The 25,830-nt window shown below is 35.6% G+C and overlaps 1 protein-coding gene across 4 annotated transcripts in view; it reads right to left on the bottom strand.

Annotated features, from left to right (window-relative positions):
- Nucleotides 1-25,830, bottom strand: part of PTPN4 (protein tyrosine phosphatase non-receptor type 4) — a 73,181-nt gene that overhangs the window by 9,849 nt on the left and 37,502 nt on the right. For 3 of the 4 annotated variants that reach the window (XM_085310995.1, XM_085310996.1, XM_085310998.1), the window contains exons 12-22: nt 23,235-23,303; nt 15,529-15,663; nt 14,054-14,212; nt 9,101-9,260; nt 5,964-6,047; nt 5,822-5,878; nt 4,312-4,468; nt 3,059-3,225; nt 1,258-1,348; nt 1,110-1,171; nt 185-331 (exon numbers count right to left, since the gene is read on the bottom strand). In XM_085310995.1, coding sequence (XP_085167121.1) covers nt 185-331; nt 1,110-1,171; nt 1,258-1,348; nt 3,059-3,225; nt 4,312-4,468; nt 5,822-5,878; nt 5,964-6,047; nt 9,101-9,260; nt 14,054-14,212; nt 15,529-15,663; nt 23,235-23,303 — 1,288 coding nt within the window. The remainder of the gene's footprint in view (nt 1-184; nt 332-1,109; nt 1,172-1,257; nt 1,349-3,058; nt 3,226-4,311; nt 4,469-5,821; nt 5,879-5,963; nt 6,048-9,100; nt 9,261-14,053; nt 14,213-15,528; nt 15,664-23,234; nt 23,304-25,830) is intronic. The other variant, XM_085310997.1, reaches the window with a different exon arrangement.

The following is a 25,830-nucleotide window of genomic DNA, read 5'->3' as shown; positions in this document are numbered from 1 at the left end:
GTTTTTAGATTAACTATATCAACAATATCAAAAGGTTTAAAATGTACGAGTCATGACTGAAATGATACTAGGAATCCATTGCCATCAAAAACAAAACCATATAAGCATGATAATAGTACCTTCCTCTTATCTTTCAAAGAGCAATCACCAATAGATTTTTAGAATAAGAAAATCTTTCACTTACTCTGCCCCGTTCAACTTGAGTAGTTAACATTACAACCATAGATGAGCCTTGTTCCCAAGTCATCTGCCAAAAATCAGGACAAGTGTTTGGTAATGGACCTTGACAAGCAATGTACTGATTTATTATACTGGAAGAAGGGATTTCCATCTAAGATAAGAAAAAAATCATTATTTTAATCCTTACAGAACTTCATTCTCATGACAAATATAATTTAGGCAGAGGCTTAATGCTTAGTGAATATGTACAAAACAATGCAGAAAAAAAACAACTGTATTAATTCTATTTACCATACGTTTGTTGATATGAATTGGCACAGATAAAAATGTTTTAAACTGCTTCTCACTGAAAACTGTTACAAAAACCCAAGTGCACTTCATATATTAACTGACAGTTATTTAGTTGCTATGAACCCATGCAATCAAGACTTTTTATGGTAAAACACAACAAAAAAACTACAAAAAATGATGGAACAGCTTGCAAAAAATTTAAGTGCAAACTTCTTATTTTCTTTAGCTTTTCATCTGGGAGGTAAGTAGCTGCAGTTTTTTTGTTACAACTAACAATAAAAGGGATGTGGGAGTACGTTCTTTCAGATTAAATTTGACTGATGTTAAACATTACAGCCACAGTCTGCAACCAGTAAGGTGCAATGAATTCTTTTGGTAGAGGGATAATTTCTCCTAGRGTTTTCTTTTTTTTTTCCCCTCCCTATTTATAAAAACACCTGTAGGTACCATGTAGCATTAGCAAATAAGTAAATTTACACTAAATTTCAAGCCATCTGATTATAGGGTTTTACCAGCCATTGCAGTCTAAATCAGATTAATTTCACTCTTAATTTTGATTTTTTTTTAATTGAGTTTTTCCTTGAAAAACTGCAAAATTACTTAAGATTGGAAGCTTTTTTAAAAAAATTACTACTCACATTTATATAATTTGCATTGATGTAATCTTCATTACTTTTTAAAATAACCCGTGTAGCATCATCTGAAAAAAWTTTTTAGAAAGATGTTACTTATTTACTAACCACAATAAAATACTTTTAAAATACATTTACAAACACATATACTTACAAGGCGAAATGTCTCTGTATCTATTTTTGGAAATGTTTTGAGGTAATTTGGCACAAGACATTGTCATTCCAGGCTTTTTCCTATACAATTGCTGGAAAACAAAAAAGATGGTCAGATCATAATAGATGCAAAAGACTCATTACTGTATTATTGAAGATATCTTTTAGAACATAAATGACTGAACAAAGAAAGCTTCAATGAACATTTTTCTATTCAAAAGCTAACACTGTATGAATTTAGTTCTTTTATGGGATCACTGAAAATAATCAGAATATGGAGCCACAATTTCTTTCAGAGACAATGTTAAATCTTGGGCTTCCATAGACATGCTGATCCGGACAGAAGTCAGTATTACGTACAGCTAAGAGTGTTAACAGATACTAACACWCTGCACAGTGGTCTGGGGCTTCACAATTTGCTTCAGGTCTCCTTCCGCTCTGTGTTCAGGGTACAGTGAATCATGGTCTACACTTCCACTCCATTTTACTCCCGCACAAAACCTGTGTTTAAGAGGTTTCATTTCATGCTTATATCCTGCATTACCACAACCCTTGTGTTCCAAATGTATCAGTGAACTGATCCCAATTAATGAAAAAAGCACCCTGAAAACTTTTTAAGTCTGCACCATTTAAATAGTCTGCTTTACAGCAAACTCCTAGAAGACGTGAACTGACAGAAAGAGGCATTAACCTACATGAAAGACTGAAAACGGGTGGTTAAGGAGGGATTTTAAATCACTTTTCCACTACAGAGCACTTGTTCTCACAGTATAACACACCTGGTTGACTACACACAGTCTACAGTTTGACATACGTTTATGAAAAAAGCTACATGTTTTATGAGAAAAAGCAACATGAAGAGTTTAGGAGTTGTTCTTCACTCCACTCACGTATTTTTCAACTCAAAGACATCTATGTAAGACTGAATAGCTCCTAATCTAAACCTGTTCAATACACAAAATGCATGTACTGCAAAATCTGCCCGTTGTTCTCCCCACCTACAAAAAAAAATCTTTACCAAAGGCTTTAAAGAATAGTATCTTTATAAATGCATATTGTAATACATTATGTTAGGCCTCCATTTGACTACGAATTCACACAGTTTTGCTTGACAAAAATACTGTCATCTGATTCAAGTCATTTGATTTCATGCATTAGAAAAGGTGAAAAGCATATACAGCCTGTGTCAGTACTTGGATGGAATACCATCATGGCACAAGTAAGTGCTGAAGAAAGACTTTAGCTGTAGACAGCTTTCTTCTTTTTTCAGTCATTAAAAATCATTACAAAAATCAACTGTTTATAAAAAATATTGTTATCTGTTCTTAAAATTAGGGTTGTATTTATTGGTAACTTAATCTGCTCTCACTAAAATTGTCTATAAAATGTTAACAGTTCAGCTGTGATTCACTTCCTATATTAACTTAGATATGGAATGAAAGTCTGAGTACAGACAGACTTTGGTATAGATTTTTCAATCTTTGTCCCTATTAAAAAGAAATAACATTAGTGTAGGCTCCTCACAACTTTAAAAAGCTGTAAGCMACCAATAAAGCTATTTATAAGTGAAACAACATAAAAAAAGTAGTTTATAAGGATCTTTCTACGCGATAACTTTGCACAGGTAGTATTTCAGCAGAGGAATATATTTTAATGTCATTCTTTCTTTTGAGAACATAATTCAATAATTTTGTTAGATGATGTTGACTGTATTGAAAGTTAACTGAAAATTGCTCTGTTTGAAATAATTACTATCCTGAAAGACTTAATTTGTACACAGCTACAGGCAACAGAGTACTTACATCAAACTGAGCTAAAACAGTTCCAGTGATAAGCCCCTCTGCTAGCTGAATCATGGATTCCCTCAGAGCATTATCATCTTGATGGGCACCATCAAGTGGAGATTTCTCAGGGATGTATTGGAAGTCAGGCTCACTCTCCAGCTTCTCTTCCACAACATCATAGACAGCTATAACAAACAAAGATAGGAAGGCTCAAACATGATATGCTGTTTGGTTAGCTCAGTTAACGCTAGCATTAAAGTCAGCTATATAAATAATAAAAAAAAAAAGTATTTCTTCTGTTTTTTTTTTTAAAAAAAGCATATTTATTAACCCACTGATTTTAATCCACATCAGCAAGGGCATGTAGCCTTTAGTGATCATTATAACCCAAAACAAAACTATTTTTTGTTAGTCATTTGAAGTAAAAACACTGACTTATCCATACTCCTAAAATTTTGATCAAAACTTGTATTAAAGCCTACCTTGTCTAGTGCAACAYTCTCATCTCAGATTCCCCCATCATGCCTCTGAAGGCATTGCAGTTGGGTTTATATTCTTATTTCTATTTCGTTTTGTATCGATCTATTTCTTTAGGCTTCTCTAACTAGGGGAAGAGACGCAGATCATGTGATAAAATGGCATTAATACATGCCATTATAATTCTTTTAGTCTTGTCTGCATGCCTTGTCTATAAMCAAACTCAAAAATATAATATACATCATCATCTACTATATGTAACAAACATGCTGTTTGAAAGTCTGTCTTTAAATGAAATCACATGACAATGGAGGAGGAAACTGGCAGCTACTGAATTCTAAAATTTAGATATTTTTATTCAAAATACAAAGATAATCAACACAAAGAGGATACTGACTTAGTAAATTTGTAAACAAAGTTAGCTTTTTTTTTAATTTATTTTTTATGAATAAGAAAGCATACAAAAACCATCAAGAGAACTTACATACACAGAATGGGAACAAGTGAGTGATTAGCACAAATAAGTGAATAAAGGAAAAATAACTTTTGAGCTAGATGAGGTAATTTCAATTATTCTCATTAAATCTTATTATTTTTCACTCTGTTTTTGCTGTACGTGATTGGTCAGGATTTGGACAATAGATTGTCCTATTGCAACTTTGTATTCTTTTTTCAAGGAGGGGCATTAATTCTTACAAAGACTGTAAGCATTCTATCTCAGGACACAAAATAAAGGCTAGAAAATGAAGGCAAGTTTTTTTTTTTTTTCTTTGTGTTATGTATAGATCACTCACCATTGGGTCGAACTAGGAGCACAAGTTCCCCTGAGTGTCTCTCACAGCTAGCTTTAATAAACATAACAACTTGATCATGGGTATGTTCTGCTATATCCCTGCCGTTGATCAGGACAACCTGGTCCCCTTCGTTCAAACGAGGGACACAGAGATCAGCCTGCAATGTAGAAAGAAAAAAATCCTGTCAAACAAGCCATTTCCATTTTGTCACCTTAAAATACCAACTTAAAATAACTACACTCAGGGACATGAATCCTACCCGCCGCGTTGCTATGGTTGCCACATTGTATTCAAATGATAAATCTCCGTGTTGCACAATACAGGAGACAGTGCCATTCMCACGAACACATTAATTTGCAGCTGGCAGGGGACCGTCACTGTAATACGTCTTTCTGCAGCTGTTACTCCACACCTCCGGTTGAAGCCGAAAGCTCAGCTGAGCTCCTCTCTCTGAACTGCATTTCGTATAGGCAATTAAAAGGTAGGGTGCTCTGATCTTTGAAGGGAATGGAGTAACAGGACCAAGCCTTGTCCAAATCAGTTTTACAGGCTTCAAAGTTTCAAGTCCCACATATCACAACTGTTGTGACAGGAGTAAGACGACAAGGATCAAAGAAAATACACACATCCATGTAATACAGGAAAGAGGAATCGGCAAGTAAAAGTAATTATTATATCATAATCCAACCATGGCTGCAGATACAAAAGAACACACATGCCATCACCAAGTATCTCCTCCTTGGAGGCTGTTTAAAGCATTCAGCCAAAATTACTTATGTTAGAAAACACGAGGGAAAATAATTAATAGAGGAAAGAACAGTGCTGTCTGCACACATTTCAATAGCTCTACCTAGGAAGAAAACGCTGCATTTCTTGATGTTGGCAAGCAATTGGTTCACTCAACTCTCTTCTAAAAGGTGCAAATAGAGCTGACTTCAGTCAGCTTAATACCAGGTCAGTATTTTTGGCAATTAACTGTTGAAATATGTGCCTAGTCTGAAGACATTATTGATAGTCACTAAACACCAGTAACAACAGACAATCAGACCTGACGAATGATTCATGATGTTTGATTTTAACCTAAATCTTGACTTTATTCAACTACATCTGTCATTAAAACAAGATGGATTTGCCATTTTAGTTATTTTTAACAAAATACAACTCAATACATAATCTATGCAAAATGATATTAATCCCTCTAAAAAAAAGTAATAAAGTGGATGCATTTTTGGACAAAACAGCTCAAGAAACAGTGCATATGTAAACATTCATAACTCCAGATAATTTTCAAGAATTTAATCTTGTTGCAGTAAGAAAAATATTTTTGATGATTGAAGAACTTTCTTTTATGTTCTAYAGCCCTATCAAAACCTTACTGCCAGTAATTTGCAGTGCTAGAAGAATACTAGCACAAGCTTATTTTCATGGACAGCTGAGAAATGATTATCAATTTTGAACACATACTTCAAAATACATACACATTGATATAAAAAAAATTTCCACAACTTACAGGTGTTCCTGGAGCTACCCTGGACACTATTACTGGCATCTTCTGATCATACCCACCCTTTAAAAAATAAATTAAATTAGTCACACATCATGAATTTCAGAAACATTCTTTAAGGATAAGAAGAGAATACATCCATTATTACCTTTACATTGAAGCCAAACCTTCCATTTTCATCTGGTTTCATTCTGATCATAACAAGATTGTCATGAGGGACACCCCCATTGGGCTATTTAAAAAAAAAAAAAAAGCATATTTTATTTATACATTATTTGTTCATAGGTACTGTAGACTGAGAATATTATACACAGTAATTTTTCAATTTCCTCACCAAATCATTGATACTGGGGACTTCAGAAAGCACCAAGTAACAATGCAAACTTATTTACTTACCTTGAGTGAGAAGGAAAAAGATTTATGCACTTAAAAGTCTTGGGCATAATTAAATTAAAAGTGTGTTCTTTCAGCGGCAAGCTCACAGTAAGAAAGTATTAGAAAAGACTGACTAGCTTCAAGTAGTGGTAAGAGGAACAGGGTTTACTAAATGGCAACATTCTAGACTGCAGTTTGCAAGCCTGCAATAAGAACACACTACACTAAAAGCACACGGTAGATAAAGGTATACTTTCTTTTCTAGTAACAGTAATATGACCATAAGTGGGGTCAAGCTCAGCAGCAAAACCYTGGTTTCACATCCCCAATCCTATTTCTGATGTACTGCAATGTGAGGTATGACACATGCTTYGCACTAACCAAGCTCCAACAATTTTAGACAGGAATTCTCTTCCTTAGCTACAGCTTTTTTTCTGGTTTCACTCTGATAGAACAACGTTGTCACAGGATCCACCAAAAAAACTGAGGAATATTCCTTTCCCCCCCATCTGACTAATTTATACTGCCATTGAAATGCTTTTCAGTTTCTTCCCATTAATAGCTATTTACCTCATAAACCAAAAATCAGCTAGTATTTCTATGGAAGTAGAGCTTATCAAGTATTATTAAAGATAATTGTTGCAAGGAAGTTTTCAATGTTACAAATCATACCCAAGCATAAGACTCAAAGTGTGTTAAAGTGAAGCACCTACATCCTATACAGTAAGAAAATTCAAAATCTGCAGGATCAATTGGAAAAAGAAGAAATCCAGTAAATTTGGCTCATAACAACCAAAAGAAAACATAAAAGCTAACTCACTTCKAAGTATTTTAAGCTCAGGATTAAATCAAAACAGAAAAATCCTCATTACCTTCACAGTAATGAAAAATGAAAAATTCAGGGAAAGAGAGAAGAACAGCACAAGAGGGGCTGATGAGAAGGCAGGCTGCTCAGGAACCCCAGACACATGCCACTCATTTTAGCCCCCAGTCACCGGCACAGGAGACTGCCTGCGTTCTCTGGGCAGAATGAACCACCACCAAGGGCTCACTTGCAGAGGCTGATACGCTTTCTGCCATGCCACTCCTCGGGCAGAAAGCGAATAACAATCTCCYGCTTTAACAACCAGTTCTGAGCAGCAGTTTACAGCGAAAATCCTGACCATCATTAACTCATCTGACTCCAGAGACTCAGGGCTAAAGCTGTTTTAAATACTCCTGAACCAGACATTCTGAGACTGGATGCTTAAGGATTGCAGATGGGAGTAAAAGGCTGTTACTTCCCTATCTGCCTCACTACCACTCTAAACAGACTTTCTGTTCCTACAACAGAGGAAATTAGACAGCTTAATGAAGTCAAAAAGCTGAGGATTTTTTCCTTAAAATATCTGAGATGGAGCAGCAGAAGAAATTTTAGCGGTACGTGAGACTGAAGTGCATTCAGCTCAGACAAAAAGCACTGAAAAAACAAAAMAAACAAACAAACAAACAAAAAAAAAGACCAAAACACTCCAGCCCTACTTTTATAATTTCACAAAATTTTAGAGTCATACTGCTTTCCTTCTTCTCTAGTATCCAAAATAAAAAGCAATCAGCAGACCAAATTAGATCTTCAATTACAACAGCATACTGCCTTCAGCGGGGCTGCATAAATGTGACTCACTGGRCCATAGCAAACATCACATAGACAGTGCGCATGGAAAAGAATCTAGCTCACTCTCACACAGCTGTGTTGGTTTTGCAGAACTAAAAGGAGTTAAAAAAACAACTGCAAGTTATTTTTGTCATTTCAGTAAGATAAATGGGTGCAGAGCAGAAAGATTTGGTGAGTAAGGTGGTGGTGTTTTTCAGAACAGAAAAGAACTTTAATATGACTCAGGTAAGCACTAACACAAGACAAAGTTTTTAAGAATTCTGTTTCATGATTTAATTAAAGCAAAACTTTTACAGCATTACTAAAATGCTCATAAAATACGAGTTTCACTTTTGTGTTTTTTATTAAACTCCCACATAAGGAGCTAAATAGTTTTAAGTGAATCCTAACTTTACAATGAGGCTTGAGAGAATATCATACGCTTAGAATTCAGAATGCAAATAATAACTCAAAGGCATTTCTCAAATACCAATTTGGGGAGTCTGAGTCACAGTTTTAAATGCTTGAGGCTGGTAAAACTGTTTACACAGTATTTACTATATCTCGATATTAAACAGTTTTCCCATCCCACAAAATGTTTCTTGCCTCACATCAGTATAAAACCAAGAACCATCTGAAAACTTCCATAGGGACAAAACAAAAATTATCAGTTAGATCTCATTTCTGTCAGACAATAATCAATTGACTAACTTACTCACCCAGGACATGCTCAAACACGGAAAACAAACTTTTTGCTTAGATCTTTACATTACTCACTGCAAGCCTCTTTGGAGCATCTCTCTTGGAAATTGTGATTGGTGATTCTACTACAAATTCAAGAAATCTTTCCTGACAACTGCTCTAAAAGCTGGTATGCATGGGTTTCAGGTTTAGATTCAGCTTTTTGAAAGAAGCTAAACAYATTCTTTTCAGACCAGCACCAGTATCGACAATGTCTTTTTTTATAACTGATGGTAAACAAATTCTCAAACAAGTGCACTCTGCAAGTGCTGAAAAGCCAACTGAACATTATAAGGGCATCCCTAACATGTTTTTTATACCCATCCCAATGTAGGATTGTGACAACAGACACAGGATTAATCCTACAGATGGGAAAAACAGTGGGAGCTAGCAAAGAGATGGTATGCATAAGGGAAATGCTGCAACGTAATGTACAAATATGAAAACTCCTTAAAGGTGTCAGAATCAAGCTTGAGAAAAGTAGGACCATCATTCAGATAAAAAACAGAATGACTGAACTGGATCCAACAACTTACTGTGGATTTTTCAGGCGATACAGGAACATCAAATGTTTCATTAATATGGTTATCCAGTTCTTGCTGTGAGTGAGAATGATGAATTTGGTTCCAACTGTTCCTTTTAAATTGTTTGGGTGGTAATGCAGGAGGCTGCCCATCTATAGGAGTCTCTTGAGATCTAAATGCCAAAACAGAAGTACGAAGTGAAACAGCAATTAGATATTGACAGTTCTTCTAAGATGCCAAGTGAACTAGGCAAGCTGCTAAAAGAAACCCTGAGCCTTAGGGCTGAATATATGTACATATTTTTATAACCTCAAAATTTTATTGTAGTGCAATAAATTGGAAGTGTATGTTTGCAAGTGATGCTGTTTTCTTTCTGAAAAGCAATTGTACACAGATCTAGTAAGTTCTCTCTCTTTTTTTTTGTGACTGCTTTTTAAAATTTTAAGCACTCTTAGCCTACCTTATATTTGCATATTGTAAAATCCACTGTTTTTATACTCTATTGTCTTACCAAAACATTACTTCTAAAATAGGTCTTTTACTTAATATATATTCCCCCAAAAGAAAACCAATTAGTTCACATCTTAATTTAATGCCTGCCATTTAAACCTTAAAAACAAACACAAGCAGCATAATTCAGCATTCCTACACTATTTTTGGGGCTTTTGATCCAAAAATACATAGATAAATGTAGTCCAAATGTAAGTTAACTCAAATATCCTCCTGCTTATTTGAAAAGCTCATTGGAGATGATACTGTTAAAATTTCAATTTTTCAATTTAAAAGTATATGCATACATTTCAAGATAACTTTATTTTTTCTTAAACATATTTCCTTCTGAAACACATGTAGCTTTAAAACATTTGTCAAGATGGGCTTCATAACACACATTTTTTGGTTGAGCTTTAACATCACCACCGAGAAGAAAAAARGAAAATCTTGTATTTCTGTTTTAGATCTGCAAAGCACTGTTTCATAAATTAATAAAAATGTTCTCTGTGTTTATGTATAATATGGATAATTTCCTTTATTACTCCTTTTGGAATAAAAGCTTAACTGTGTAATTTGTATTACATAAACACATGACTCATCTTTCATTATATGGCTTTATACTTGAAAATTAAGAATGCTTTTAGAAGCCCAAAAGGGCAGTTAGCACACAGCTCCCATTAATTTACTTTGAATGCCAGTTTCCAAATACCAGCAAGGATACAGGCTTTCCTCCCCACAAACCACATTAAGATATGTTATTAAGTAATTTAGCTACTTAGAACAACAGCCTGCTGGTATTACCGGCAAATTCAAAAACCACTAAGAACGAAGTTAGGGGTTATGGCTAAATCTAAAGGGAAGCTACCACGAGAAGGGGTGATGCTAGTCCTTCTTTCACCCACGCCGGGTCTCCCTGCCTTGAGCCGCTTTGGTGCTTCTCCCCGGCCTGGTGCAGCCGGCTAAACATGCAAAAGCACCAGGTCAATAATTTTAAAGAGGAGGAAAGCACATTCTCAGAAAGCAGAAGCAGGGCACCGCGCCCCTTTTCTTTTCAGCAAGCAGTAGGATTAAACATGGGAAAAAAAAAAAAAAAAAAAAGTAATCTTATGAATTGTCCTCCTGAATTGAATTGGTCGAGGCACGGGAAACTGTTAGCAGCGTAAGGCTCCCCGTACTGCATTTCACATTGCTGCAAGTTAGAAAACCTAAGGCAATAACGCATCCAATTCCATGCTGCATAATTTGTGTCTATACAATTAAAGAACAGCAGATCCCAGATACATGGTTTCACACAGAAAATCTGAATGATACAAAATAAGTTTAAAACATTATCCAACATTTGGATAATGCTGTCATTATCCAAACATGATAATGGACAGCATAAAGGAACATTTCACTTTGAAAAACACACACATTYCCTATTGCAAAGAAAAACCCTGAGATTGCCAACATTTGCAAAATGAATTTTTAAGTCAACTATAAATTATTGATATACAAAGGTCACACAGAGCTTTTTAACACTCTATGTATTTATTCATTCCAGTCTGGCCAGCACAGGTTATTCAGCCTTTTCAGTAAAGGGCAAGACAGCTATATATTTTCCTACAACGAGAATTCCTGGGAGTTACACTGAAGAAAGGGGAGGGGGGCAAAGAACAAAAACCTTCATAGAGACACAAAAGAGGTAATTCCAACAAAAAGCAAAAGACAGCACCTTATGTTTGACCAGACGCCTGTACATACATGACAACAAACACAAATAAATTCCTACAGCACATACAACCCTACAGAAAACATTTCAAAAGCAACTCAAATGAGCATTTTAGTAGCAGCAATGAAACTACCTTAACATATTAACATAATGAGTTGTGAGAACTAACAATCAAGCCCTGGGCAAAAACTTCATTGCTTTGTGTTTGCCCAGCCAGCTTTGAATTTCCCTGCGAATGCTCAGACAAGGGCAGTGAAAGCAGCCTATTTTGCAGGCAAAGCAGCTCGCTGTTACTGCATTCAGCCATTTACATAATAATGAAATAACACACACAACCTCATACTGACAAGCTTTGCGTATTTTTGTTACAGATATCCGGTCTGACCTTCTAGTGTATTAAACAGAAGTTTCATAAACATTTCCGTAAGTTTATTAAGCTAAACATATATCATGTGCTTTTGGAATTTAAGGTTATAATTATCTCAGTAAACTACAAGCAGAAATATCTCAATGTACTCTCAAACCGCACATGCAGATGAAGACAAATATACAGAATTAAAGACTGCATTATTTAGGCTGCAATATCCTTCTAAACCACACTGAGACACTATATATATGTGTGCGTATATATATATGTACACCCACATATATATTTTAAACTATATTTGATCCATATTAAGAGATTATTAAACCTACCGCCAGTCAGCTTAGTCATCTTACTTTCTTATATATATAAACTTAATCCATAAATATGAAATTCAATAATTTAGCAGAGGAGTTCTAAAGTTCCCTACTTACAAATTGCTTACTCAAACCTCCCACTCAGAAAGCTCATCACATTTAGGAAATTGTTTTTTGGACTGTAAAACAATGTAATTTCAAATTATGTAAGTCAATACAGATTTCATGACTTTCAATCTCAAATCCTGAATCAATAACATATCATCTGAGACTTGTACCCATTCGTACTTAATATGTTTTTGATGGTCAATATCTTCATTCTTAAAATAAGATTATGTTAGATACCTATACTGGCAGCCTAACTTCCACTTTTAGCCTTCTTACGAGAGAAAAAGAAAAATAAGGGATGGAAGAGTAGTATTTTATCTTTTTGAGCATGGAAAAGTGCAAAATCATGAAAAAGAACATCCATTGCAGCGTAACTAATTTGCAAAACCACTTCCTCTTTTTAAGATTCATTTCTATGGTGACTTATACAAGAAATTGGGTAGTTAATAAACAAGCCCAAATGACAATCAGGAACATTTATTACAATTTTACTGAAATAGTAATTTAGAGTAAAGGCATATGAATAGAAGGGAAAGCACTTAAGAACTGTATCACTCCACCGTTCAGTAGGTGTTTCTCCTAGCTAGCTTCAATTGCTTTGGAAAAGGAAGTCTGATTCTCCTCAGCGTTATTACAGTTAAATTCAAATATGAAAAAATATTCACAAGTATTCAGGTTTTGAGACTCCTTTGCCTTGTGAATAGGTTAAAAAAGTCCATGAAGAAATGGAGTTCTGTATTATCAGGCAAAAGACTGATTTTTAACACTGAAAGTTAAATAACTACCTGAAGGTCAAGTTGCAACTATTTTTTTAAATGTGTATTATTTTACAAAACTTATTTTTTCCCAGGAACAGCTCTGCACATTTGAAAGACTGAAAGCTTTAATCCAAGTAAAGTTTTAAAGCAGTGTCCAAATACCTTCCCAGCACCATTTTTCTTGAGATAATTACATGTTTATAAACCACCTATGTATGTGTTATTTTATAGATCTCAGCTGTGAACTATTTTCACCATCTGCACAAGTTCCTTGCTTGCAGAGATCACATAAAATTATGAGGACAGGTATTGTATTATATGTGTGTATACACACACACACACACACACACACACCCCAAAAGATATGGCAGAAATGTTAGTAAGGGGTGCACCTTTTTTCCAAATCATCTGTACTATGGCTGCTAGTTACTTTTTGAGTATTTCAAATCTTTGAATAACTTTTTTTTTTTGTTTGGAAATAAATGGTCTTTCCCACAAGCACAGAATTCCTGCTAAGAGAAGCTTCCATTTGCATTCCTCTATTTTGATTTTAAAACAGTATACAGTCTGTTAGATTGCAACTATGTAAAACAAGAAAAGTGCTGCAAGGAAAAAGGAAGATTTCCATAATTCATATCCACAAAAGCTATGTTATCCTACTGAACTTCATATATAATACTATTTTTTCATTTTGCAGCCATAGCATTGGTAGACTTACAGCACAGAATCACAGAATGGGTAAGGTTGGAAGGGAACTCTGGAAATCATCTAGTCCACCCTCCCTGCTTAAGCAGGGTCACCACAGTTTTTCTTCTGTTAAATATTCAAAAGTGCTATCTTCAAAAAATTAAAAATCCTATTCTATAATAAAATCAAAGCATGTGAAGAACCTCAAAAAGCTGGGGTACTTAAAAGGTATTTTGACTCTTAAGTAATTTGTACAGCTAATTTGCACTTCTATGCCTTGACAAAAAGCGAAATTTCCAAACTCATGAGAATCAAAAATCTGTATCACAAAACTACTTAAAGTTCTACCAAAAATGACATTTGCATCAACATCCAGCCAGTGATGGTCATATTGCAGCAAATCTACATTTACACTGACAAAAATGACAGTCCTACACCAGGAACATGTTATACATAAGCCTTTACTCCAGCATAATTTAAATTTTAATTTCTGCACGCTACCATATAGTAACAACCAACGGCACTTACGGTGATGATTCCAGTATTATGCTATTAGCCTGGGTGGAAGATGGAGATCTATGATTCACAAATACTTCACTTGGTGAAGTGTGAACCACATGGTCCACTAAATGTCCAACTGATGAGGGTCGTAAACGGGCTCCTTCTTGAGTGAAGGTAGAGTTGCGACTAAAAGAGAAAGCATAGCTATGCAGCGTGAAAAAAAATCTCATTATTACTCTACCTTTCTTATAGCACTATACAGGAATGCTAAAATAATGTTTTTCCCTCAGTGCAGGGCATATGTTCATATGCATAGTTTTATTAAATAATTTAAGTAACAACTAATTCTATTTGAGTGATTCTTTTCTGAAATACTGCACTTTGTAGTTTCAAAAATCACTAAAACAATTATGTTGCCAAATGAACATGCCATGCTTCATAATTTTCCTCTTGAAAGTGCCCAAAATTTATTTGGGCACCACATGGCTAGTATTTTTCAATTATATTTATTTATTTATTTATTAAAGAACCCTGAAAGTAATACGGTCCAATGAGCAGGTTACAGGACTGACTGTCAATAAGACTGAGTCAATGAGACGAGAAATCCTGGTTCTGTTAAGTTCATGACAGAACTGAATCTGGACTCAGTCAGATCAACATTTCATCCCTAGCATCTTCTCCTATAACAATCACAAATATTACTCTTAGAGCCTTCTCATTTCTGTGATGTAATTCTCCTATTTGAAAGTTAGCATAGTGACATACGTATTATTCTTAAAAGAATGCTTTCAAACTGGCATGATTTTTTTTTTTAATCTTAAAGTATAAGCATTATCATTACACAATGTTTTTAATAATTTTAAAATGCAATGGATGCTTATAACAACGTTCTATTGAATAATACACTGCAATGCCAAAGAATCTTAACACTTTATGATTTATGCAATATAAAATTGGATAATCACTGATTCTAAACCAGTTTCAGTACACTGTGAAAAATGTTTTTTTTCCAAAAGAAATCAGGAATGATTTCTCACTAGCAATAAACATAAAACAGAAAGCTTTATCATGTGAAAAGTGCGAGCTTTGAAAGGAACAAAAGAGAAGCAGACAAACCAAGGGAGAAAAACCTGCAAGGATTTCTGATGAAGTAATTTTCTCCAATGTTTACAAAAAATAGCATTCTATGAACAAAGTACCAGAATCATTACTTCTGAAACATCAGATTTTTTTCCTCAGCCAAACGAATTATTTAACTATGCTGTAGAATATTTAAAGAAATCCCCAAATTTATTAGGAAGTGCTACATCTTACACTTTACACCTAAAATGAGAATTCACACAATCTCACAAGAAGGTAAGTGTTCCAGAGAGCTAATCTTCACATATTTATGTGAAGTCTGTTTGTCTCCGTAACACATTGATTTTTCTATCACACAAGCAGGTTACTTTCATTAGAGGCAGACAGTCACTTCCATAGGGAGAAGCATCCACTCTACTTACTGATTAGGGGTTCCAGGTGGAGATCGTGATGGCAGGCTCTGGGTTTCTAACCTGTCATCAGACAGCGAGTTCCTACTCACTACTTCCCAGTCCATCCCACTCATTAATTTCCGTGACAAGGGTTTACTGGGGGACCTAGAAGAAGAAAGTGAAATGGCTGATCAAAAAATATGAGGTAAGAACAAAATCACACAAAGTGTACTGCCAGAACCTGTGGATGGTCTGTCATAGAAATCTAAACTATATGGAAGAAAGCAAATGCATAATGCAAAACTATGTTTACATGGACAATGCCACATTTTCTCCATGTATTGCACTCTACTTTTTGGACTTCACGCAAGAGTATCAGTCCCTCTGATGTTGTAACATTATTTGCAGATTCTATTATTCAAGTTAACTGGCTCATTTGGATAACTTCAGTGTATGATGTTTGACAACTGTTGGCCAGGAGGGAGGTGGAGAAGATGGAAAAAGAAACTCAAACTTCATTAACCATTTCCCATACCTCAAAGAGAATCATAGTGAAACAGAACACTCATCAAGAAGTCTGAACTTAAAAATGAAGACAGGTCTAAGTAATAAAACTGTTCAGCCATCTCAGGATTAATACCTGAATAAAGCAATGGGAACATCAGTCTATAAAACTCCAAAAGAATCTAGAGAACTCGAAGGAGGGTAAACATCATCATAGCAATGGAGCTGCTGGGCTTTGTTCCCTCAGGGATTTTCATCGGGGCTTTCTCCTAGTAAATGTTCTGCCTCTAGTAAAGCAGATGTAATCATTCTATTTAGAACTTCCTCCTGAACAATTTCCAGACTTAATTTGGTTTTGTGCTAAACATGTCCTTCAGGTTAAAGATGGGTATCCCCATGTTTTTAYATGAAAGGAATATTTTATATTGATTGTCATTTTTCAGTACTGAGGAAACCTTCTTATCYTCCAGTCATCCCAGGATATCTACTCTTCTCTTTAGCTGTTTTTTTTCCCCTCATTTTTCTTGAGCTGAGATGAGGCTATGTTCACAATCTCTCAYGAGTGTTTCCCTTTTATACTGGACTCCTCAAATGATGCATCCAAGAAGTGTGATTGCCTTTTTCATAGTAGCATTGCACAGATTACTCCGTCATCCTGTGACTAAACATATCCAGATTTTTTTTTTTTTTGCTGGCTACAACAAAAAAATTCTTGTAAACAATATGTCCTTGCATTTTGCATAAGTGAGTTTTTACTTCTACTACTCTGATGGCCTTATATAATTCAATTTCTCCTGTATCATTACCCAATGCTCTTTTACTCCAGTGATACCTCAATTTCATCAGTAGTCTCTAACTTTGCGTAATAAGTGACAACGAATTTCTGGGCCAGTTCTTTCCTCCATTCCTTTCTCCAGTTCCATAAATGTGTATCACAAAATAACTTCTGCTTTTTCTGTCATCCAGACATGTGGCAAATATTCCTTATCTCACCATCACTATCTTATAGATTTACTGAAAGTGCAAGTCTAGAAACAAGAAACTGTGTGTCAGTAGTTCCTTAAATTCTCAACATGCATCCTTATGAAAATGAGAACTTTACTCTCAGATACATTTTTGCTTCTCACGAAATTTAAATTCAGCAGAAGCCCACGGCATACCACCTTTAGTAGACAGTCCTGAATGTGACCAAAAAAGTCTAAAATAATAACCAAGCAAATGTCACACTGAATAATCTATATCCAAATGCAGGAACATCTGTGTCTTATTAATACCAACAGCATTTGTTCAGTACTAAAGGAGTGGTGGTGGCTGGGTGGGTGTGTTTTTATCGTTATTGTTCGTTTTTTACTCCCAAACAGTTTCAAACATGCATTGCACACTGTTTTGCTGTTCTAAAGACTTACCACGCAACACCTTACAGAAATGTCAGATAAATGAGATAGGTTATTCTAAACATCAATGATTCAGGCCTTACGCCATCTGAAAAATTCTAAAAGTGTATCGACACTCTGCAACAGGCAAAATATTATCAATTTTCCATTACCTGAAGAATAAGGCATATAGTATCCTTGTATATATCACTGTATTTAAATAGTTGTAATATAATTCAAAAATAATTAGCTTGATATCATGCGAGTTAAACTAACATTTGAATTTGTTTAATTTGCTTCAGTTGTGAGCAACTCAACTTTTGAGATTTTTCTTCACACTGGTAGCATTTCTGAATAGTTCTGAAGAGGTAAAGTAACAAGAAATCTGCAGAAATTAACTAAAACATGTCTAATATTTTATCCGTTTGTTATTCTTTGATTAATAGAAGGTAATCATTAGCTGGACTTTGCTGACAGTAAGCTTGCAGCCAGCAGAAAAGCATCAAAAGACAGTTCTGGCAAGACGTAGAGTCTACTGCCAAACGACTAGCTAAAGGGAAAATGCTGATGAACAAAGTGTGTTATTAGCTAAATACAGGAATGAAGATGCAGTATTTTCTAATTGACATGTAAAGGCCATTCAACCTTGCTCACTTTCACTAAAAATAGAAAAAAAAAGTGGACCATATGACTTTTTAAAAAATTGCCTAAGAACAGGGTTTTTTTGTTTTTTAAAAAGACACTATTCTTGCCTATATGAAACAGATATTAAACTACGAAAAGACACAAAAGACCGGTAGAAGAGAAAAAATAATTTTTTCCCAAATGGCATTTCTGATCTCTTCAAAAAACCCATTATCTTAAGCTATAAATTGTAACTACTCAGTTTTGAAAAACTTCCCCAATCCATGCAACAGATAAACACAACTTTAAAATGACAAAAGCATCATCTTTTTCCCTATCAAAAAGTTTGATGTTAAAAAAACTCACCTTATTTACTGTGGATAGGGTTTGATCTTTAAGAAATTATACTTCRCCACCATCATAAACAGCTGCAGCTCTTATCAGCAAAGGTTAGTTTCAATTATTTTATTAACAGTGCTAACCTCAAAGTCCCACCCACTCATGTTTGTTGCCTCCATTTCCTGTCTTTGCAGAAATTTCAAAGAAAAAATTACCACACTGCAGCGCCGAACTTCAGTGCTGTGGCTTTCTGGTACTAGCTCTCATTGCCAACAYCTCTGTATCTAACAATAAATTTTGTTTTGATTCACTTTTAGCTATATTGTGAATATCCCTGCAAATTTCTTCTGTATTACTAATTCTTTACACTATTCAAGTAACTTTCTCATGAGAGTGTAGCTAAGGAGATGGGTAGAGGGGAACTAAACTGTAAAAACTTGTGAAAGTTTTTACAAACACTGAAATATTCAATTCTACTCTAGCAGAATTCTCAGTCTGGATGCTTCTATTGTACCCCCATTAGATGGCAGTGCTAGTTAAAAGAGAAAACTAATTTAAAATTTAATATTATCGGTGCATCTGCAGAGACATATTCCTTAGAAGTCCTATCTATCTGAACAGGCACAAGACTAAAATCCTTAACTGCCCCCAAATCAAGAAAAGTCAGTTTTACACATTGCAATATTATGTCAAACAAAAACTAAAGAGTAGCACAAATKGCGAAGCCAGCAAACACCCAAATGGTACCGGCTCAGCTACAGCACACAAAGGCTTTCAAAGACAGAATTTTTTTCTGCATCCCACTGCTGAAGAGCAGCTGTCAGAAAAGAGAGGGATAAAGAGAAAGAGGCTAAATTTTGCTTTTTAAGGTTCCTGGTACAGTGTGGGTTTTGTTCCTGGAACCTGCCTTTCTCTTTCTGAGTAYGTCTTTCTCAGACACAGTAATTGTTTTGTATAGCAACTTCTTGAAGGGTGTCAAGCTGTGGATTTGTTTCAGCTGCTTCTGCTTTCAGAAGTTCTTTAGGTATTCGAACACAGGTGGGAACATTTTCAACCATTTCCATCCCCCAAAAGAAAGCATAACTTGGAGCTTACTTCACATTTTGCCAATCAAAATACAGGGAATGTGTTTCTCAGCAGAACTGGAGACTACTGCTTCAGATGCAGAGACAGACTGAAATTATATATAAATGTGCAAATATACCATAAATGACAGATGCAGTTTAAAAAAATCTAGGAATGATGGAAGCAATTAGATTGGATTTCTGAAAGCAGGGGTTTTAACTTCACAATATGGAGTCTGGAAATACAAGTAACTGACTGAGATACCTATTCACTGTAAATATGACAAAATGACCTTCTCTTAGCTCCAATAAATACTAGCAGAAATGAAGAGAATTAGAATATTTTGATATAACTCTAAGAGAGAGCAACACTCCTTAAGAACTCTCAATTCATGCATTGACAGAACTTCTTCTCTTTTATTATCCACTGATATTATTATATTCCTGGGAATTCTTACGGTTTTCTTGGTTTGTGAATATCCTGCAACAAATGAAGCCAAGTGAAAGACATCTATAATGAAGATGGGGGGGGGGGGAAATCTAAACTGCAGCAGTATTCTTCTAAATGCTTAAGTTAAGGCCACAAGAATATTAAGAAAGAGTACCCACAAAAACGTTTAACAAATTTATATAGGCTACCTCCTTTACAATAACAGATTCAGACATTTAAATTAATTTTTATATATTTTTACAGCAAAAAAAAAACACAAAAAACAAACAACCCTGAGTACTACTTCAACTGCATTTAAAGTAAAGACCTGAGGACAAACAGCTAAACCTGCCAACCATAGGTTATAACTGCTTAGTTTTTTTGAATGGGTGCCAGGAAATTTTATTTCCACATTTTATGCTCTGGATCTATATTCTATTCAGTAGCCAAAGGCTAAAAGATCATTACTTGTGATAATTATCATTTCCTAGCTTAGAACAAGTAGACTATTCAAATAACATCTCACTGCAAATATCTATTGTTCACTTACAATGAAATAATTCAAAAGCTTTGCTTAGACAGTACTAGCTCAATAAAGCAATTTTAGTTAGATATGGATGAAGGAAACAGAGGGTAAGTCTAGATAGCTCTAGGAAAAAAAAGAAAACCTACAACAACCCAGCATTTTTTTTYCCCTATCAGGTCAGTCACTGAACATCAGTGGGAGTTTTTATGCTGCTCATAATAGATCTTGAATAATTTTTCAGATGTAGTAATCATACCAGCAGCAGTAATTATTCCATTTTTTAATGTGGCAGCTTTAATTCTCAAGGAAGTCCTGACTGGSATGCTAGCATGTGCCTAGCTTCACAACAAAAGGCAACAAATACCTAAAATACTTCCKAAAGCAGAAGCAACTGAAATCCACAGTTTGACACCTTTAAGAAGTTGCTACACAAAACAATTACCATGTCTGAGAGAGATGTACTCAGAAAGAGAAAGGCAGGTTCCAGGAACAAAACCCATACCATACCAGGAAAACCTTAAAAAGCAAAATTTAGCCTCTGTATGAATACAGAAGGGTGAACATCTATACAGTATTAGAACTTGAAATGTAAACGTTCAGTAGACAAGAATTTAAAGACAAAGCTCTTAGATTAAGCTCCTTACACTAAATGGTAATGTCTTGCATTTCACTTTTTTTCCACCCTTGAGGATATTAAAGAAAACCCTTATAACTCAAAATGCATTAATCATGCAGTGTGATGGGGAGACTAGAAGGAAGAACCAGCTAACCTACTAGTGGCCTTTCCAGGTGTATTTGTTATGATACACCACTAAATTCAGCCCATTTTGTGGCATACACATGCAGGCRTCAGAGTTTTATCAGTCATAAACATTACGAAAGAGCTCAAAAAGTAAATAAGGAAGAATGCTGCATTCCTCTACCTAAAGACTTACAGTAACAACAGAAAATGTAATTACTGAGGATAGAAGGGTCAAGTGTCTTATTAACTTAAAAAAAAAAAGAAAAGACTTGAGAAAAACATCAAAGCAGTCGTAACGGTGCCTTTAACTTCGTTCAGAATATATATTACAAAAGATAAATGACTTCAGCACCACTTGTTTAGTTTTGACTCAAAGGAAAGAGTGCCATCTACTGAATAACAGATTCTAAAACAATRTATATACTTCCCAAAATGAAGGCCAGGCTCTCTTTTCTATTCCACTTAGCTGTGGGAAATTGCGAAGTTCAAAGAGCAGTGAGAAATACATAGTTTTTAACTAATTTATAATCATCAAGAAAACAAATACTGAACAACTTAAGTTGTCACAGTGCTGGTAGTTGCCTTTTGAATGCTAAAAGAATTCCCCCAAATAGAAATCAAACCCAGACCCCAAAGCAAATTAAACATGAAGAACAACAGTCTACAACACACAATGAACTAGTATTATAAAATTTACCTATTGAACAAATATGCTACAGCACTTTCACCCCCAAAATCCTTCTACTACGGAGCTGGGTTTCTATGGTGTGTCCAGCTAAAACCCCACATTAGGTTGCACAAGGGAAAAAGCGAGGTGGGGGACAAGGGGCAGAGTAGAAAAAAGCAAAATGGAAGTAGACTTAAGAAGTACTACCTAAGAAAAAAGGAAAATAAAAGAATACTGGGGGGGGGCAACAGGTGATCAGCATAATCAAATTAATGATTAGTTGTTTAATTATTAGCTATATTCATTTSTACGACCAACCACAAGAAACTCAGTTTTAGCAATGTTAATGTATTTCATAATTCTCGTGTTGCTATGCCTGCAGCAGATCTAAAATTGAGTAGAAACAGTCCTGAAAACAGGCAGAAAGTCCTCTGATGAAGGAAGCCAATTTGTTGCCTCATGGGAAGGAAAAAGGAAAAAAAAAACCAGGGCAGAACTCACAAATGCTCTGAAAAAATAGCATTTGCAGGTGCTTGAGATTGGTTGCTATGCTTGCTATTACAGGCAGGTAGGTAACTATGCTAACAGATATTCCCCAGCTCGGTASAATTTTCTTAAGTACAAAACAGTGCAGAAGATGTTCCCCGCTCGTAAGGTTTCTTTATATTACATGCAAAAGCTGCCAAATGGATGCAGTAGCAGTTATCCCTTTGAAGACTGTATCATCCTTTCTGACTGAAGAATTAAATCTATCTTCTAATAATCACTAAACCTACCACCCCTTCTAGAAGCTGAACACACAAATAATAGCTTCTGTCAAGTAGTCTGTGACAGAGCCTCTTCAGAAGCAGCTTGCTTTGAGTTGAACTTTTCATGGTAAAAAAAAAACTCATTAGGAAAACTATAGTGATCAAACTGTTTTCACCAAGTCAGGCACTCTCAGTAACCTATTCCAAAGGAAGTACGTATATACAGTTATAGGCTGCTCTCAGTGCAAAAACATATCCATTAACTCTTTGTTTTAATAGTACAGTTAGAGAGACCATTCTTTGCAATGATGTTAAATGTGTTAGTCCTCATTGTGCTATGAACTACACAGATGGAAGGCAATTTTGACTCTCTCTGAAAATATATAAAAGTAGTTAATGTGAAGCCATAGCCTTATTAACTTTTCTGTCATAAGATTCTCCCACTGCCCTCAAAGAGGCATCTTCCCATATTAAAACTCAACTCTTCAATATGGTTAAGGCGTGCTATCAGCAATAGTAAACAAAGGTTGCTCTTTATTTCACATTTTTACAAACAGAAAACACTGACACCTTCCCGTAACATCTGAAGACGTACAAAAAGACGACTTGCTGAAACCAACTGGCATATCAGAAAACTACTACTGACAAATTACTGCTGCCAGTTTGGCAGATGTAGACATGGCCATAACTAAATCCTGAACAAATGCAAATTCCTTACCTTGCAAATACCCTGTCTTTGTTTGCTTTTTCTTTACCATACTGCACAGACTGGACCTCTGTTCTCCCACTGGAAAACAAAACAAAACAAAACCACTAAATGCAAACTTTGAATAACAATTTCTTGCTTAAAATTGAACCATCCCAAAAAACAAAACAAAACAAAAAACCCCACCACCCACACCAACATCTTTTCAGTCTAGCTAGTACAACAAGGTAGCTAGCGCAGTGCAACTGTGCAACTTAAGGCAGCATTTGGGTAACTGCTGGAAGTGTAAGTTGTCTTTCCCATTAGAGTCAGACTGTAAGAAAGACTAAATAATATTAAACTTTTAATTAAGCTAATTAATAAAAAGCTTTATAAAAGCTTTAGATTTTCTCTTTTTTYCCCCTACCCAAAGCAAGTATGTGAATTCTGCATTCATCTTTCAGAAAATACYTAACACTATAATCTCCCTTGTCATAGCCACTATTAAAAGTAATAGCATCTCCACTGTACTCCTCCTAGGCTAATTCCTGAGTTACCTCCCGCAATTAATATGCGCAGAAACAATACGTTGAGCAAAATTTTTAGGTAACAAGATCATCAGTGTATCCTGTTCTTCACCATAAGGCAGACAGAATTAAAAAATGATTCCTTTAGAAGAACAGGTGAGGAATAACAGAAAAGGCACGTTCTTAGTGTAGGATCTAGGTGGTGATCCTTGCTCAAGTCCTAGATCTCACTGCTCCCAAGCTTCTGCTATAGTGGAACTGGTTAAAGAAACTGAAAACAGCCTTATCCATACATAATGACTTCTCATCTATAGTTGGCCGCAGAAATCATATTAGGATGTCCATCTGTAAGGATATGTTTGGTTGATTTCCTGTTGGGCAGCATGTCCTTCCTCATAAGAGAAAAAGCAGACTTTGGGGAAAAAGGCAGCAAGTATTTCACTCATGACAACTACTGACTCAAGAACGAAGACTGGTGTTTTTCTAGTGAAAAAAGAAGATCGGTATCTTCCTAAGCAGCTACTRTACAGAATGTACTCAAGTGGGATCTCTGTGTATTGCTAACATGGACTTAGAAAATGATGCAGTTCCCACACCACCAAAGGCACATCTGCAGTACATATTAATGGCAACAGACATGCTGTTGAAGCTGGGGTAAGCACCTGATGACGTCAACTTAGCAGCAGTTTCTTAGTGCCAGCCCACATTCACACACAATACTGTGATTTTAACTTTAGAGGACTATATGACTAATCAGAGAACACTAAATTTGGATCACTCACTTCTGGCAATTCATTTCTGTATCAGTATTTGGAGGTTTGGGTCCTTAAGGTTTGAAAGAAAACTTCCAAGTTGCTATTTAATTAAGTAGAAATCATTAAGAAATTAGATAAGCACATCAGTATCGTATCAAAGCAAACAGATAAATCATTCTTCTCCCTGTATATGCTCCAGCTTCCAGCAGTCTGCAGCTTAGGAACTTTCCAAGTCACAKACTTGACCACATTTTACTTAGTAGCCATTAAAACACTTTTTCACCTTTTCTACGTGCTTTTTTTTCACTTTTTCTACTTGCTTTTAGAAATTGATTTAGACTTCTGGTCTCTACAACATCCTTTTGCAAAGAACTCCACAACCTGAAAACTGAAAGAGTGAATGACTCMTGGAGGCTGAAAAAATAGGCCAACAGGAGTCATGAAGTTCACCAAAAGCAAATGCAAAGACCTGTACCTGGAGAAGAATGCATCAGTACAGGCTGGGAGCCCAATGGCTGGAAAGCACCTTTACTCACCACTGGTGACTCTGCATCTGGAGATCTGGGCTCCCCAGAACAAGACAGACATGGACATTACTGGAGCAAGTCCAGCAAAAGGCCATAAAGACAGTTAAGGGCCTGGAGCCTCTGACATACCGGAAGAAGCTGTCAGATTTTGTTCAGCCTTGGAATAAGGGAAGCTCAGGAGGATCCTATCAATATATATAAATACGTGATAGGAGGGTGCTAGGAAGATGGAGCCAGGCTCTTCTCAGTGGTGCCCAGTGATAGGACAAGAGGCAACAGGGACAAATTGAAATATGGGAAATTCTACTTAAATATAACAGCAAAYGATGTCTGGCCATGGCTTTGTCTAGACAAGTTTTGAAAACCTCCAAAGACAGATTCTACAACCTCTCCTGGGTAGCTTACTCAGTGATGCACTACCCTCCTAGAGAAAAAGTCTTTTCCTAATGTCCATATGGAATCTGTCGAGCTGAAATTTGTGGCTGTTGCCCCTTTTCACATCATCTGCCACTAATGGAAAGAATGTGGCTCCATCATTTCTGTAACCATCCTTGAAGTCACTTCAGGCTGCTACTAAATCCTCCCTTAGCTTCCCTTTCACCTGACTGAACAAAGCCCAGTGCTCTTAATCTCTCTGTGTATATAACATTACTATTATTACGCTTTCTCTAAACAACCTTACGATAGCCACAGAAATTCTAGCCTTTTAGCTACTTCATTAATCTTAATGACCTTCCTCATTTTTATACAGTTTCCCTTTTTATCTTACGTTACGTTGAATGCTATCAAAGAACTATTCTACAATAGTAACCACAATAGA

Source organism: Rhea americana, unplaced genomic scaffold, assembly GCF_003343005.1.
Source record: "Rhea americana isolate MKP2758 unplaced genomic scaffold, rheAme1 scaffold_33, whole genome shotgun sequence".
Lineage (NCBI taxonomy): Eukaryota > Metazoa > Chordata > Aves > Rheiformes > Rheidae > Rhea > Rhea americana.
This window is presented reverse-complemented; position numbering and strand designations above follow the sequence as displayed.